Source organism: Abramis brama (assembly GCF_963993115.1).
Source record: "Abramis brama genome assembly, chromosome: 6".
Lineage (NCBI taxonomy): Eukaryota > Metazoa > Chordata > Actinopteri > Cypriniformes > Leuciscidae > Abramis > Abramis brama.
Window position 1 is genome coordinate 16,907,801 of NC_139968.1, and position 16,933 is coordinate 16,924,733.

Genomic DNA, 16,933 nt, shown 5'->3' on the forward strand with positions numbered 1-16,933 from the left:
CCTGTGGGTCTGAGGTTATGACTGTAAATTAGAAAGGTGTCCTGCTTGATGAGAACAATACACCTACCAAGTTTTGTGATTCTAGGAAAAACTAAGCCCCCATTTTTGACTAAAGGTGGCGCTACTGAGCCATTCCACCACGCCCGTTTCTGAAACTTTGCACATGTCTACTGTATAATAAATGTGATGTGTCTGTCGAGTTTCATGCATTTTCAAGCATGTGAAGAGTCTCAAAAGCATCCGAAAAGAATATTAAAGTTTGATGCGTTGCCACGGCAACAGTATCTAAGATATCAATAATCCTTTCACAGGTCTACATCTGCCGTGTGTCTACATTATACACATAAAGTATTAAGCAAATCGGGTAAAAATAAGAAAGTGATTTCAAAGCATTTTGAAAGTGACACACTTCCTGTTGCCAGTTGGTGGCGCTATAACTTTGACTCACAAAGGTCACATCCATGTGATCGGCCTCTTACAACGAATACACTGCTGAAGTTTCAGCAAGATCAGATAATGTATGCAGAAGTTATAACACACTTCCTGTGTCCCATTATTTGCCATAAATTCGTTTCCTCGCCACGGCCAAACCGTTCGAGATATCAAAAATCTGTTCGCAAGAATTCATCCTCAATGTCTTGACTTCATTCACACCGAGTTTGGCGGCGATCGGATGAATTCCCTAGGAGGAGTATTTCACATTCCATTGTATGCGTTTTCCAAACAACGTATAATAACCGACTTCCTGTTGGGCTTTTGTAAAACTTAGAGCACGAAAGTTGTGCGGCCCGATGAGATCTATATGTGTACTGAGTTTCATATTATTACATGCAAGCGTGTTTGATATATGGACCAAGATTTCGGACCCCATTCCAGGGGGCGCTGTCGAGCCCCCCTGCCACGCCCCCCTGCCACGCCCGGGTACCAGCTTAAGTCCGGCCCTGATGGCCGCAGGTTCTGACCTGTGTGCAAAGTTTCAAGAGTTTTTGAGCATGTTAAGGGCCCCAAAAGTGGCAAAAAGGCAAAAAAAAAAAAATAATGAAGAAAAAAAATAAAAAATAAAAAATAAAAAATAAAAAATAATAATCCTTACGAAAACAATAGGGCCTTCGCCCTTTCAGGGCTTGGGCCCTAAATATTAACCATATATGCTGTTTATATTGCTTGTAATTGGGATGAAGTAAACATCTGTTGAGTATTTTAACATAACATTTTTGATTGTGTTGAATTAAAAACCCAAAAATGCAGCGGGTCCACCAGACCCACGAACACTGGCTGAGTAACAAAAATATGAACCCCACACAAGGGTTAATGATATTTGGGACAACAATGCAACAAAAGTTGCACATACTTGCATGTATGCCAGTTTGCAGTGAAATAAAAGGAAGCTATGTGAATAACAAGAGGCTGCAGTGGGCTATCTTGCTATAAATACTTAAAGCTTAATTGAAGATGATCCATGTTGATCATTCTAGTATACTCTATATAGTATACTCTATATATCACTGATGTCAGGAATATAAGCAGCAAGAGGCGGTGAAAAGGAAATGTTGGCACTGTTTTTTTGTTGTTTTACTGAATGGTGCATTATCCTTGTGTAATAGTAATAGTATGTGTAGATCTGTGTAGATTATACTGTCCTTCCACCCCCAGGCCCCCGCAAGGGCCCCCAGAAGAGCAAACAAATGCACATTTCAAATGGCTGTAACTCAAAGTCCGGTTATCAAAGAGAAAATTGGCTGGACAACTGCTTATACTATGTTTAATAAATAATGTTGGCCACAGTTTTCAGACATATATGGAAAGCTGGCATAAAGGTTATTTTTAAAGTGCTCACAGTAAAATATCAAATTTCAGCCTGTCCCTCATATATGTCATAAAGGTTTGCACAATAAAAAATTTAGATATCCAGTTGTCCATTAAATATATTATTTATTTAACATTTATTGTTTAATTACTAAACGTTTTAAACTACATTACCCACATATCTCTGTCATTCTATCAGTGGAGCAGGAAGCATTGTACTGTAGTTCATTGAAATGTGCAGACATGCTTAGGGTTAGGGTTAGGATCTCGGTAAAGGAGTAATTTCTCACAACATAGAGACACTGTATAGTTAGCTTAATGTATAACTAACGTAATAATAACACCAAAACATACTTTGTAACATGAAGCGCCGTTTTATATGGGTTAAACGATTGTCCAATCACAGCCAGTTCTGCGATAAAGTCACAGCCAATATAAACCCAGCTGAACAGATGCGTCACACTTACATGCCCATTTATGGTAAATGATGACAGATCTCTTCTGGTTCCGCCTGCAGGAATAGATACCATAAATATTTTATATTTAGGCTGTTAAACATGCATTCCTTCTAATTAATTTATAAAACTCATATTTAAAAACAAATGACTCCTTTGTGTGGTTACCATCCAAAAACGAGTTCACATGATCAATGACACAAATTTGCTTAGACTGATGCATAAATACATTTGAAAGGGAAACTTTTTTCTAAGCAATGTCCTACAGCAGGGGTAGTTTTGCAGTATTTTAATTAAAAATAATTACATGTACTAAAGTGCTTCTAACATTTACAGTGTATGTATAGTATATTAAAGGTATATCAATTATATTCAAATAAATGTAGCAAAAGCACAATGAATGTACACCATTTTGAAAGCTTATTCCAATATTTAATGTCAAACTGTTTAAAGACAAATGTAGCGCCAAAACTACAGCACAAAAGTATAAAAATCAATTATCTACAATCTATTATAGTGACACATACATTAACGTTAAAAAATTGCTATGATGAAGTTATATATTTACTAACCAAGAGATAAGATTCAACTTTGTTATGTGAACATACATTTGTTTCTTTGCTTTAAAGAACAAATAGGCAAAAACATAAGCACAACATTTTACAATCTCAACTTTCATTCTATATCCTTGTGATTATTTGGTCACTTTTATTGTAACTATGCAATGAATATGTCCTTTAGCAAAACACCTGATGAGCACTGACCCTTTTTTATAAAGGCATTAGGCAGAAATCAAGTACAGTTTATGAAGCTGAAAGAGAAAACAAAATGCTTTAACAATATGGAAAAAGATAAATCACTATTTTCAATATTGGTTCTGCATATATCAAAGAGAGGAGGAGTGGGACTCCACATGAAGACTTTCAGAAACTGTGACAAAGCAAAGGGTGCACTTCGCTGGACACATCCTACGCATGCCCAAACAACAACACCCAAAGACAGTGATGAAGAGGACACCGCCAGGAGGATGCAGGAGACAGGGAAGACCAAGGAAGACACGGAGACAGATGTTTCACGAAGATCTGAAGAATGTCAGTGTCCCATGGGAAGATGTGGAGAACTTGGCCACGGATTGAATACGTTGGAGGACACTTGTTGCCCAATGTGCCCAGCACGGCACTTGATGACGTTGTGAGTTTATCCATAACTGTGGGATATGTTTTCTGTAAAGAGTGTTGCATAATTAAATGTTAAAAGCATTTTTATGTATTAAGTTCACTGAAATGTGGGCATTTCTATGAATAAAAGTATGTCTTTAATAGCAAGCAATAATCATGAAAATGATTTACATGCAAACGGGACAGTTATCAGCAGTGTAACTGATCTGATTATGACAAAATAATCGAGTATCTGATGTCATGTGACAAGTCAGATAAGCTTTTCCACTCTTGCAAACAGAGGTAGGTTATGAGGTGTGGAGAGACATCATGTATCACTGGAACATAAACAGACGGGGACCAATTTGCAATTAATATAAACTTTCTGACAGTGTGTGTGACATCCGACAACTTTCCAAGAAGTGGCGCAACTGATTTACAAATATCGCGATAAATATGTACAGGAATTGAGGCAGTAGCCAATGACAGCACTAAGAGTAAAAGCTGCAGGATTGTGTACGAGTATACAAATATGTACGAGTATCGTACGAATTTGACAACTTGTTAAATCTTGTGAATTATTAAGACTTTCAGTCTATGTTTGTACTGATTGGGCTATGGGTTTTGTGAGAAAAGTTTTAAGAAACAACAAATGCTTGATAAAATGTTTGATTTAGGGTTAAAACCAACAGATACATACCATTGCGAATATTTGCCTTTGCAGCTGTCCGTCTCCTCCGTTTACTTCTCCTCCAACAATAATGGTCCGAAAGGCCCTTTTGGTCTTTTCAGCTGAAAAAAGAGAAAAGAAAATATCATTATGTATAATATATAGGATTATTTAAAGGAAAAAGTACTGATATACCTTACAAATATTGGATGTTACATTATAAAGCCTTACAAGCATGGCAAGTGTTGTGGTTAATATGCATTTACAACAAATATCACTTATATATCAATACTGAGGTAAAAGCATGGTAAGTTTTGTGATTACTGTCCTTTACTAAACAAATCACAGTAAAACTATGGTTACTGTGGTAAAAGCATGGTAAGTGTTGTGGTTACTGTGCATTTACAATAAGTACCACATTAAAACTACAAATAGTGTGGTAAAAGCATGGCAAGTTTTGTGATTACTGTCTTTTTACTACACTTATCACAGTAAAACTAATGTTACTGTGGTAAAAGCATGGTAAGTGTTGTTTTTACTGTGATTCTACTACAAATACAACTTTGGAACTAATTGTACTATTTTTAATCTGATATGATTATCTAGGCCTATGCACGTCACGTGACAGGCAGTGTTAATCACCCTGTTTTGAATTAGAAAGCAATGAAACGCAAAGTCTCCGTGGAGATGGCAGATATAATGGCAGATTAATATTGACAAACAGAAAAGACATTATATCACACATTATTAGGACAGCGTATTTAGGTATTTACTTACCAACATCTGACACACGTGAACTGATGCCGAATATCGCAAAGGGTTCGGAATGAGACTTCTTCAGCGCGATTTCCTACTGATAAAATATAATTTTAAAAATATCAATAAACAGCAAAGCAATCCAGCTTCCCTGGCAATAAGACCGAAATAATAACATTAAAAAAAATACATAAAAATACATATGATCTCGTGAATAAATGTTGATTAAACAGCTTCTCTTCTCGATAAATGATTGAAGAAATTATAAAAATATAGCTTTCTGCACCAAATGTGCAGAAAGCTATATTTTTATAATTTCTTCTATAATTTATCGTCATAAGAAATGGCCACCTTACAAATCTAAAGTTTCTAAACACAACTTATTGTCCTGACTCAACAGTTTTTAATCAAACCTCCGATAAAAATACGTTATCCAGCTTCTTAAAGCAGTGTCTATGACAAGAAAACGCTAAAACTGCAATTACTTGCAAGCGTCTTAGAGCGTTGTTAAACTCACCTTTTAATGTCGTTTTGCCTGCAGTTGAGGGTTGCTTTGGTCAAACTCACCTCTGAATGCCGTTAACTGCAGGTAACTGCCGTTAACTCCAGGTAACTGCAGTTGAGTGTTGTTAAATTCACCGCTGCGTTGTTAAACTCACCACTGAGTGATCACGTGCGTTGTTAAACTCACCGCTGAACGCGCTAAACCTTTGCGGGGACTTTGATATCAGATTGCGAGGGGTTTTAAACATCAAAAACCAGTTGGAGGGCCAGATAAAAATGATCTGGGTGCCGCCATTTGACTCGCCCTGGCATAGATAATATTTTGTAGCCCAATGAGAAAAAAGGGAGTAAATAATTTAAACAAAATGAACAGCATTAGCTGCTGCGTGTGAAAAGAAACCTGCTTTGGATGTATTATGTTCAGGACAAACGTAATAGCACTGCAATAGATTGGCTATATTAGGTTAAGGACCAACGTAATAGCACTGCTTATATTAGGTTAAGGACCAACGTAATAGCACTGCTTATATGTTGGCATGTAACGTAATTGCGATTTGCAAAATAGTTTCCTCAGAATGTATTTCATGTGATACAGGGTTGCATAAAACACACACACATAAACCAATGGGAACCACACATGGGTCAAATTTCACATACCATAGGGGCATCATAAAACCCCCATATTTGGACATATCCGGTAATAAACATGCCAACATAACAAAAACATTACATTAACAACATAAACATTAACCATAAATCAAGGGTCATAAATCAAAAGTGACACATGGTCCCCTATATCAACTACTACAAGTTTGTGTCCGTGAGATCCATTTAAACCCGGGGTGTGTGACTCTGTGCGGCATTGGGTCCATAATGAAAGAATAATTGAAAATATGGATACTCAGAATAATCAAAGATCTAAATTAAATCATAATCAATATTTATGATTATTTTCTAATAAGAAACACAATCTAAATTTGATTATCATGTGAAATTGGAGTCAGATTAAGCGTAGAGCTAAAGTAATATTGAAACTAAATTCTAATAAATTAAGTGAACTTCACTGGAGCGCTGAAAAGACATACACACATTATCCCTTCGCCCACACCGTTGGATTTTCATCATTGGGCCAATGGGTGGTCTTTACACCAACAACAAGTGGGTAAAGAGGTTTTTTCTTCTTCAGAAAAAGGAAGGAAATACCATCATCTGTTCGCCTGGTCAACTTCAGACGCTGACAGCACTTTTGCAACAGCACACAACTTCTTCATAGGTGGAGAAATCTGCAACATGTAAGTATGTGAATCAATCATTTCAATTTGTTTTAAGAAAATTGTTAAATTGACATTTCCTTAACCATGTTCTAACAAATACAATTCATTAAGGAGTTATTGAGATAAATGATTTTAAATTATTGTGTGCCTCTCTCTCCACATTTTTTTTTTTTTTATTCTGGACAAACAAGTGAATTATTTTCAAAGTTTAAGCATGGACTTCAGACTCATATCACTGATCCTACTTATACACATCTCGGGTAAGATTATTGTGTTAATGGATTGTAGTGTAGAAATGTCTTATCAAAATTAGCATTATCAATATACTTTAGACATTTTAGACATTTTAGACATGAAGGAGAGTTGCCTCTCTGCTGTCATGTGGTTTGTCATATGAGGATCTTTCCCCAGGAAAGCTTTCATCAGGTTCTCTAACACTGGACTGCCTCTCGGTGACCCGTGAAGATGTTTGTGCTCTGAGCGAAAGCCCTGTGCAGCTGAGATGTTCTCATTCCAACACCAACATCAAAACTGTGTTCTGGTTCAGCCGGAAACAGAGTTCAAACTGGAGAAAGAGTGATGAACCTGAAGATTTGACTTTAGACTCGGACTACTCAGGACGGGTGAAGCAGGAGTTCAGAAACGACTATTCAACTCTCACAATATCAGACCTGAGAAAGAGAGACTCTGGAGAATATCAGCTCATGTTCATCATGAAGGACGGAGTTAAACGTCTCAGCTCAGCCGCCTTCAATCTAACAGTCACAGGTGAAACTGAGTCTCATTTGAGTTTTCATTTGTAATGGGATCAATTATTTTGTAATTCTTTATTTTAATTTAGACCTGCAAGTGAGGATGAATCCTGAATCTACAGACCCGAGCAATCAGAGAGTAAATTTGACCTGTGATTTTTCCTGTGATTTGACGTCCAGACCGCATAATTACTTCTGGAAAAAAAATGGACAATATTTAAATATTAATTCCAGAAGCATTTCTGTTCCACCCAACGAAGCTGATGGCAGTTACGCCTGTTTTCTTACTGCAGATCATAAGAATTCCTCCTCTCCTGTGTGTGAGTGTGACACTTGATATGTTTATTAATAAGCACTCATATAATATCAGTGTTCATACATGAGTGTATGTGGACACGTTTAAAGTTTTTTTCATATCAAGATGATTGTTCATTATGAAAATTCTTTGCAATTTTCTCATGCAATTTGTCTGTTCAAATCAAAGTGTACATGGTGTCAGGGTTCTGCCCTGGAAGCCTTGTCTGTGTTGTCTTTGTTTCATGTCTCTATGTTTGTGTTGTGTGTAAGCACATGGCTTTGTCTTTGTTTGTGTTTGCCATGTGCTCTTCTTGTTTCGCCTCCTTGTTTCCCGTTACCATGCTCCCTTGTTTAGTCCTTGTCTAGCTTGATTGTTTTCACCTGATCCTCATGTGCTTTTCCCTTTATACTGTGCCTCTTTCCCTCATGTGTTTGCTGGTTTGTTATGTGCGTGTGTTATTGCTCATCATGTCAGTCAGTACTACAGTTAGTGTTTCTGTCAGGTCTACCTTTGTATTATTTTTTTTTGATGGATATTCTTTTCTTTGTTGCTGATTTTTAGTCGAGTCCTAGTCTTTATTTTGCTCTAGTTCTCCCAAGCTTTATTTCATCTCTTGTTTTTGCTTTTATTAAATAATATTTTAATTATCTTCTCTTTAGCTTGCCTTCAAGGTTGCAGTCTTGTTTCATTTCTTTGTTTACTAGTTCCAGTTATTAATTTATAACATTTTATTTTCCCTTTGCTATAGCTCCAGTTATATTTAGTTTCTTATTGTTTTCTTGTGTTCTAGTTCTTGACAGTTTTTATTTTGGTCTTGTTTTTGTTATCTCTTGAGTCTTGTCTTGTGTGCTGGTTCCTTCTGCCTGACAGTTAGACTGGTTTAGGGTCTGTGTGCAGCAAGTATAAGTTCTCTGCTTCATGGTTCCTTGCCCTGTCTTCACCACAACCATCTGCCTGGCCTGGTCACGTCCTCAGCAGTTCTTCGACCTGTTGTCCTCTGGAGTTGGTTCCAGCAGTCACCCACAGCTGTCCTGTCGTTGTATCCTGTTGACCCTTCTGTTTGGACTGTTCCTGCCTCACACTCTCTTGTACTGTCGTTTATTAATAAATATCACTCCCTTGCTCAGTCTGTGTCTGGGTCTCCCCTATTTGAATCCTGACACATGGGGTCTGTCCCAATACCCACACTTACAGAATTTGCACTTGACCCCTCATCTGTTTGTGTGACTTTTCCTGAATTTGTGGCAAACATTCATCTTGTTGTGATCAAGCCTTAATAAAGCCTTAATTATGACTTTCACAACAGGACTCTGTGTCTCTTTCAGGTATTTCTAAGAGCGGCTGCTGGGATGTGTCTTACTCCTCTAGAAGAGTCTGTGCTTTGATGGGCTCAACAGTAGATATTTCCAGCACATACTCACATCCCTCTGGTTATACTGTAAGTAAAACATTCTGGCATTACTTTAAGCCTGGTCACTTCAAGGATCTGCGTGAGGAGCATCAGTTCGCTGGTCGTGTGGAGTATGAGGGAAACACACTGAGAATCAAAGAGCTCAAGATGAACGACTCTGGAGAATATCAGTTCAGGATCATCACTGACAGGACAGAAGGAATATACTCTGGATCACCTGGAGTCATTCTAACTGTTACAGGTAACTGATCATGATGGATTTGATCAACATTTTAATGCCACTTTTAAAGCTTTTCACAAGCCAAAACTATTGTAAAAAAATAAATAAAAAATAAATAATTTTTTTTACATGACTTGTTGTAATGATAGGCCCTAACATTTCATCTTACTTCAACTCTGTTTTTCAGATACGCAGGTGATAAGCAGCCCAAACATTATATCAGAGGGACAAGAAGTGATATTAAGCTGTTCAACTAAATGCACTCTGAACAACAAACATACTTACATCTGGTACAAGAACGGACGGCTGGTAACGGATGGATTCACTAAAGCCAACAAGCTGTACCTGGACTCAGTCAGCAATGAAGAGCTTCAAGAGTATTCCTGTGCTGTAGAAGGTGACACATCTCTCATGATACGTGTGCTTTAGTCTGAAATGATTGTTTCTCTGATAGTCATGATTCACTTCTTTGTGTTGTGAAGATCCAGTGGACAGCACAGTGTTCAGCCATTATACAGTCATTCTGCTGGTGTTTTTACCTCAGTTTCTCATAATAGCGGCTCTGTGGATGTGGTGAGTAAAAACATCCAGTGAAATTCACAATTGAATGATGAACAGTGAATATAATGAAATTAATTCAGATTATAAGAATGTGAATTATGATTCAACAGGTTTTTCATCAGAATGCATCTAATCTTAAAATCAAATGGAAGACAAAAGTGAAGGTGAGAAATGATGTATATAAAGAATCTGCTATAAGACATGCATTGATAAACACTGTGAATGTATTTAATGTCTTTCTATTTGTCTGTCTCAGAATCTGATGTTCCACATCTGTTCATCTGCTGTCTGTCCATCAGATCTGGTGGAGTGATGATGTCATTGTGTTCTTCCATTGTGAGATCATCACCTAGCAACAGTCAGAACTATCAACAGTGACACAGTGATACAGTGATGTCATATACAGTAACCTATCAATGACTGCCCAGTTTTCATAATCAAACAAAACGATAGTACAGGTTTATTTATTTTTTTCCTCCTTATGCTTAATTTAAGAAACTTTTTATTCTTTAAATATCCTTTAAGGATACACTTTAATGAAGTGGTGTCAATTTATGTTCTGTTTATCTATAACTTATGAATCTTTATGTTTTAGTGCACACTTTCATATTTTATATTTCAATGGATGAACTGTAACCGCAGTAATGATGCACAACAAAATCAATAAAACAATTAAATAAGTGGACAGATTGTTTATTAACCAGGATTTGTATTCTACTTAATTCTACTTTTTAATATCTGTGGTAAGCTGGCTGTGACGTGGGGTGTCAATATTTGTTTAAAGTCTGTTAATGGCATGAAAACACATTGAAGGTCCAGACTCAGTGACATATCAACTATTCAGTATTCACTTGACTATTTTAGTTTCCCTGTTCTTTTAAACGGTCTAATTTTTGCTTTAGAGAAACATTTACTCAAATCAAAAACATTGCAACATCTTTGGTCTACACAAAGAAAACAGTAGCATCAGCAGTCAAATAAACAAAATATAACAAACACTATCTGGACTAGTAAAGTAATAGTAGAAGGTGTAAGCTTCATTTTTGGGGAAAACATTACATTCTGGTATACAACATAATCTCTTTGTAGCCTGGCATTACCTGAGCAAAATACAAAATTAAAGTAACAAAAATCTATGTTTCTTAGAATTCATTTCTTATAAGACAATTTCTTAAATACTGGTCATAAGACGGTCCTTTAAGGCTTAAGATTGATATTAAGTGATCACTTTTAAAGGGTTAAATTCACCCCAAAAAAATTTTCCGAACCCCGTAAGACTTTAGTTCATCTTTGGAACACAAATGAAGATCTTTTTGAGGAAATCTGAGAGATTTTGTCCATTCAAAAAGTTCATAAAGAGATCATAAACTAACCCATTTGAATAGAGCAGTTTAGTTCAAATTTTCTGAAGAGACACGATCACTATATATGATGAACAGACTTAATTTAGGCTTTTATTCATATAAACATTGATCAACGCACACAAGTGGTAGTTGCCAAGGTTGTCAATGGAGGGACAGAAATATCTCAGATTTCATTAAAAATAACTTAATTTGTGTTCCGAAGATGTACAAAAGCCTTACGGGTTTGGAACGACGTGAGGGTGAGTCAATTACAGAATTTAAATTTTTGTGTAAACTATCCCTTTAATAACTTAAGTGTGCAAGACACCATTGAGGTTTTAGATTAAGTCTGGTATTTGTTAACTGATTTACAGTGCATATATGCATCAAATTTTGGACAGTCAGATCAACTAGTTTTCCAATTATATTAGACTGGCAATCTTCAATCATGCACCCGAATGGCAAAACATTTATGTAAAGGTACATAAACTGCCTATCTATCTGGTTGTATTGTGTAATCATTTACACTATAATTATTTGTTTTTAATTTCTGAAAATATTTTTTTTGAAATGATATTAACTGCCCTGATATTATAATGAAGAAAATGCCTAAAATTCTTGAAAAGATAATATAGAACATACTAATAAACAAAATACTATAATCAAAACTGCTGGGTCGTTCTGTGTCAAATCAACCAGATTTCAGAAACTTCCCTGGCTAAAATTTTTGATTTTGTTAATATGTTTTCTGAAGACATAAATAGTGATGAAAGCCAAACTATACTATGTCCTAGATGAATATTTTCAGAGTTATCAACTATTTTTTGGAATGGGGTCAAAATGAAAGATTTCACCTGAGATTTGGAGCTAAATTACATGAGGAGGACAATGACTTTATAAAGATTGCAGCATGATTTTTGTATTTTTACAAATCTATGCAATTCTTTCAATAGAGGGAAACGAGATATCTATTTTTTAATTTCAACATTATATATGTCTTTTCCGATATTCCTCTTTAAAAGAAAAAAGTCTCAACAGTATGCAAAGTGACCCACATTGGTTTTTGACCTCTGATAAAGTCTACAATTTAACAATTTACTCATGGAGCCACATTGAGATCCCTGTCACACCACACTGAAGCACAGGCAACAGGACGACAGTTCACAGGACTTTTAAGAGGATTCTCAGGAAACACAGGTAATATCACAGAGTGTCAATCAGGCACTGGAATGACTTAACTTGAGTAAACAGTTTCTTGCAGGATGGACCAGGAACAATGGAACATGGAACAAACATGGACTAAACAGAGTCCATGTGGTGAAAACTAAGAATAAACATAACCAGATATCCCTGACAAGTGCTTAGTAAAAAGATGCCATTAATCAAATATTTAAAATATACAGTCTTTATGTTGTTTATGAAATTCAATGTGTAAGTATTGCAATATAAAAATATATTAAAAAACTTTAATGTTAATAACAGAAAAGTTTGCAATGAATTAGTTCATATTTTTAGTCAATTGACGGCACTATTGCAATATCTTTAATAATTCTTGAGTTACAGGTATGCAAACTTTGGGAAAAAAATGTAAAGTGCTTTTTCCCATTTCTGAACTATCACCGTTGGCGTATACCGTATAATGCAACAAGGCTTGCTAAAGTCAACAGATTTTAATAAAATATCTACCGATGTCTAAATATCAGAAACTTTGATCTGTTTATGACAAAGGAAGATTATTTTAGGTTGTAAAATGTCATGTGGTGCGACTCCTCCAAAACTGTATGTTTGTGAATTAATAGTTTCATCACATGACGTGTCATTAAATCAGTGAATTAACTTGAAAACGTAATGTAACATTTGGGAAGCGTAAAGCCTAAAAGTGAACTTGAAGCTACAAAACATGAAGATGCTCATGTAGTGGAGAGTTAACTGTCGCTGCCCAACAACAAATGGGTAAAGAGGTTTTTTCTGCTTCAGAAAAAGGAAGGAAATATTATCATCTGTTCGCCTGGTCAACTTCAGACGCTGACAGCACTTTTGCAACGGCACACAACTTCTTCATAGCTGGAGAAATCTGCAACATGTAAGTATGTGAATCAATCATTTCAATTTGTTTCAAGAAAATTGTCTTAACCATGTTCAACAAATACAATTCATGTAGGAGTTATTGAGATAAATGATTTGAAATTATTGTGTGCCTCTCTCTCCACATTTTTTTTTTATTCTGGACAAACAAGTGAATTATTTTCAAAGTTTAAGCATGGACTTCAGACTCATATCACTGATCCTACTTATACACATCTCGGGTAAGATTATTGTGTTAATGGATTGTAGTGTATCAATGTCTTATCAAAATTAAAATATCAATATACTTTAGACATTTTAGACATGAAGGAGAGTTGCCTCACTGCTGTCATGTGGTTTGTCATATGAGGATCTTTCCTTCATCAAAATCTTTGGTCTAAGTGTTACCTTTTTCATCAGGTTCTCTAACACTGGACTGCCTCTCGGTGACCCGTGAAGATGTTTGTGCTCTGAGTGAAAGCCCTGTGCAGCTGAGATGTTCTCATTCCAACACCAACATCAAAACTGTGTTCTGGTTCAGCCGGAAACAGAGTTCAAACTGGAGAAAGAGTGATGAACCTGAAGATTTGACTTTAGACTCGGACTACTCAGGACGGGTGAAGCAGGAGTTCATAAACGACTATTCAACTCTCACAATATCAGACCTGAGAGAGAGAGACTCTGGAGAATATCAGCTCATGTTCATCATGAAGGACGGAGTTAAACGTCTCAGCTCAGCCGCCGTCAATCTAACAGTCACAGGTGAAACTGAGTCTCATTTGAGTTTTCATTTGTAATGGGATCAATTATTTTGTAATTCTTTATTTTAATTTAGACCTACAAGTGAGGATGAATCCTGAATCTACAGACCAGAGCGATCAGAGAGTAAAACTGACCTGTGATTCTTCCTGTAATTTGACGTCCAGACCGCAGAATTACTTCTGGAAAAAAAATGGACAATATATAAATATTAATTCCAGAAGCATTTCTGTTCGACCCAACGAAGCTGATGGCAGTTACGCCTGTTTTCTTACTGCAGATCTTAAGAATTCCTCCTCTCCTGTGTGTGAGTGTGACACTTAATATGCTTATTAATAAACACACATATAATATCAGTGTTCATACATGAGTCTATGTGGACACGTTTAAAGGTTTTTTCATATCAAGATGATTGTTCATTATGAAAATTCTTTGCGATTTTCTCATGCAATTTGTCTGTTCAAATCAAAATGTGCATTTGAGACATTTGGGTCTGTCCCAATACCCACACTTGCAGACTTTGCACTTGACCCCTCATCTGTTTGCATGATGTTTTTCTTGAATTTGTGACAAACATTCATCTTCTTGTGATCAAGCCTTAATAAAGCCTTAATTATGACTTTCACAGCAGGACTCTGTGTCTCTTTCAGGTATTTCTAAGAGTGGCTGCTGGGATGTGTCTTACTCCTCTAGAAGAGTCTGTGCTTTGATGGGCTCAACAGTAGATATTTCCAGCACATACTCACATCCCTCTGGTTATACTGTAAATAAAACATTCTGGCATTACGGTCCTCCTGGTCACTACACGGATCTGCGTGAGGAGCATCAGTTCGCTGGTCGTGTGGAGTATGAGGGAAACACACTGAGAATCAAAGAGCTCAAGATGAACGACTCTGGAGAATATCAGTTCAGGATCATCACTGACAGGACAGAAGGAAAATACTCGATCACCTGGAGTCATTCTAACTGTTACAGGTAACTGCTTATGCAAAATTCAAAGAGTTTAAACATTATAGAGTTCAAAATGTTTCCTGTATAATTTCTAATATGCCTTTGTGTGTATGTGTGTGTGCTTTCTTCAGATACGCAGGTGATAAGCAGCCCAAACATTATATCAGAGGGACAAGAAGTGATATTAAGCTGTTCAACTAAATGCACTCTGAACAACAAACATACTTACATCTGGTACAAGAACGGACGGCAGGTAACGGATGGATTCACTAAAGCCAACAAGCTGTACCTGGACTCAGTCAGCAATGAAGAGCTTCAAGAGTATTCCTGTGCTGTAGAAGGTGACACATCTCTCATGATACGTGTGCTTTAGTCTGAAATGATTGTTTCTCTGATAGTCATGATTCACTTCTTTGTGTTGTGAAGATCCAGTGGACAGCACAGTGTTCAGCCATTATACAGTCATTCTGCTGGTGTTTTTACCTCAGTTTCTCATTATAGCGGCTCTGTGGATGTGGTGAGTAAAACATCCAGTGAAATTCACAATTGAATGATGAACAGTGAATACAATTAAGTGAATAAGTATAATAAATATAAGTCAAGTCAAGTCAACTTTATTTATATAGCGCTTTTCACAATACAGATTGTATCAAAGCAGCTTCACAGTATTAAATAAAATAGTACATCAGTGTTTGTTTCTAGTGTAAAACGTCCACGTTTGGTAATGCTGATCAATAGTATTGTTGATTGATTAATTAAATTAAATATCCCCAAATATCCCCAACTGAGCAAGCAGTAAAACAGTGGCAAGGAACCGAAAAACTCCATCAGGTGACCTAATGGAGAAAAAAAAAACCTTGGGAGAACCCAGGCTCAGTCGGGGGCCAGTTCTCCTCTGGCATTTATGAACTAGAGACCGGATTTAACTGTAAGATTAAAAATATTACATAAATGCCTGGCTGAAGAGATGCGTCTTTAATCTAGTTTTAAACTGGGAGAGCGAGTCTGAGCAACGAACAGTATCAGGAAGGCTATTCCAGAGTTTTGGAGCTAAATGTGAAAATGCTCTCCCTCCTTTGGTGGATCTGGATATCCTAGGTATGACCAAAAGCCTTGAATTTAGTGATCTTAAAGAGCGCGATGGATTATAGGGCGATAGAAGATCCGTTAAATAGACTGGAGCTAAGCCGTTTAGGGCTTTATAAGTCAGTAGCAATACCTTGTAATTAATACGGAACTTTATAGGTAACCAATGCAGTGATGATAAAATTGGTGTTATATGGTCAAATTTTCTTGATCTAGTAAGAACTCTAGCGGCTGCATTTTGGACTAACTGTAGCTTGTTTATTGAGGATGCAGGACAACCAGCTAATAAAGCATTACAGTAATCTAGACTCGAGGTCATGAATGCATGAACTAACTTTTCTGCATCAGAAACAGATAGCATATTACGTAGCTTAGCAATGTTTCTAAGGTGGAAAAAGGATGTTTTTGTAACATATGAAATATGATTTTCAAAAGACAGGTTGCAGTCAAGTATAACACCCAGGTCTTTTACTGTAGATGATAAAGTAACAGGACATCCTACTATGTTAAAGTTGTATTGTGAGAGGTTTTGTGGGTGGTTTTTTGAACCGATAAGTATTACCTCTGTCTTGTCTGGATTTAATAAAACAAAATTGCGCGTCATCCAATCTTTTATATCTTTAACACACTCTGTCAATTTGGATAATTTAGCGTTTTCATCCGGCCGTGATGAAATATATATTTGAGTGTCATCAGCATAACAATGGAAACTAATTCCATGTTTCCTTATAATATTTCCAAGTGGCATCATATATATTGAGAATAATAGAGGGCCTAACACAGATCCCTGCGGCACTCCATAGTTTACTGGAGTTATGATCGATTTTTCTCCATTTAAATAGACAAAATGGTAGCGGTCAGATAAG

The 16,933-nt window shown here is 36.4% G+C and overlaps 2 protein-coding genes across 7 annotated transcripts; both read left to right on the forward strand.

Moving 5' to 3' along the window:
• Positions 1-2,954: 2,954 nt before the first annotated feature.
• On the forward strand, positions 2,955-10,538 carry LOC311084447 (sialoadhesin-like). 4 transcript variants are annotated; one of them, XM_084116464.1, is made up of 10 exons: positions 2,955-3,452; positions 6,535-6,644; positions 6,814-6,882; positions 7,034-7,390; positions 7,464-7,694; positions 8,998-9,324; positions 9,491-9,700; positions 9,786-9,876; positions 9,975-10,028; positions 10,121-10,538. In XM_084116464.1, coding segments are annotated over exons 2-9 (1,338 nt in total). In that variant the 5' UTR covers positions 2,955-3,452; positions 6,535-6,643; the 3' UTR covers positions 10,027-10,028; positions 10,121-10,538. The 4 variants fall into 4 exon arrangements, with proteins under 4 accessions (XP_083972590.1, XP_083972591.1, XP_083972592.1 ...); XM_084116465.1 differs by having other exon boundaries at positions 6,535-6,640; XM_084116466.1 differs by lacking the exon at positions 7,464-7,694.
• Positions 10,539-13,218: 2,680 nt separating this feature from the next.
• Positions 13,219-15,321, forward strand: LOC311084449 (uncharacterized protein). Of its 3 annotated transcripts, none has more exons than XM_084116472.1 (6): positions 13,219-13,290; positions 13,445-13,513; positions 13,692-14,033; positions 14,107-14,337; positions 14,681-15,005; positions 15,113-15,321. In XM_084116472.1, the coding sequence occupies exons 2-6, from the start codon at positions 13,468-13,470 to the stop codon at positions 15,180-15,182; spliced, it is 1,014 nt and encodes a 337-aa protein (XP_083972598.1). In that variant the 5' UTR covers positions 13,219-13,290; positions 13,445-13,467; the 3' UTR covers positions 15,183-15,321. The 3 variants fall into 3 exon arrangements, with proteins under 3 accessions (XP_083972598.1, XP_083972597.1, XP_083972599.1); XM_084116471.1 differs by having other exon boundaries at positions 13,227-13,294; XM_084116473.1 differs by having other exon boundaries at positions 13,242-13,294; positions 13,461-13,513.
• Positions 15,322-16,933: the final 1,612 nt, after the last annotated feature.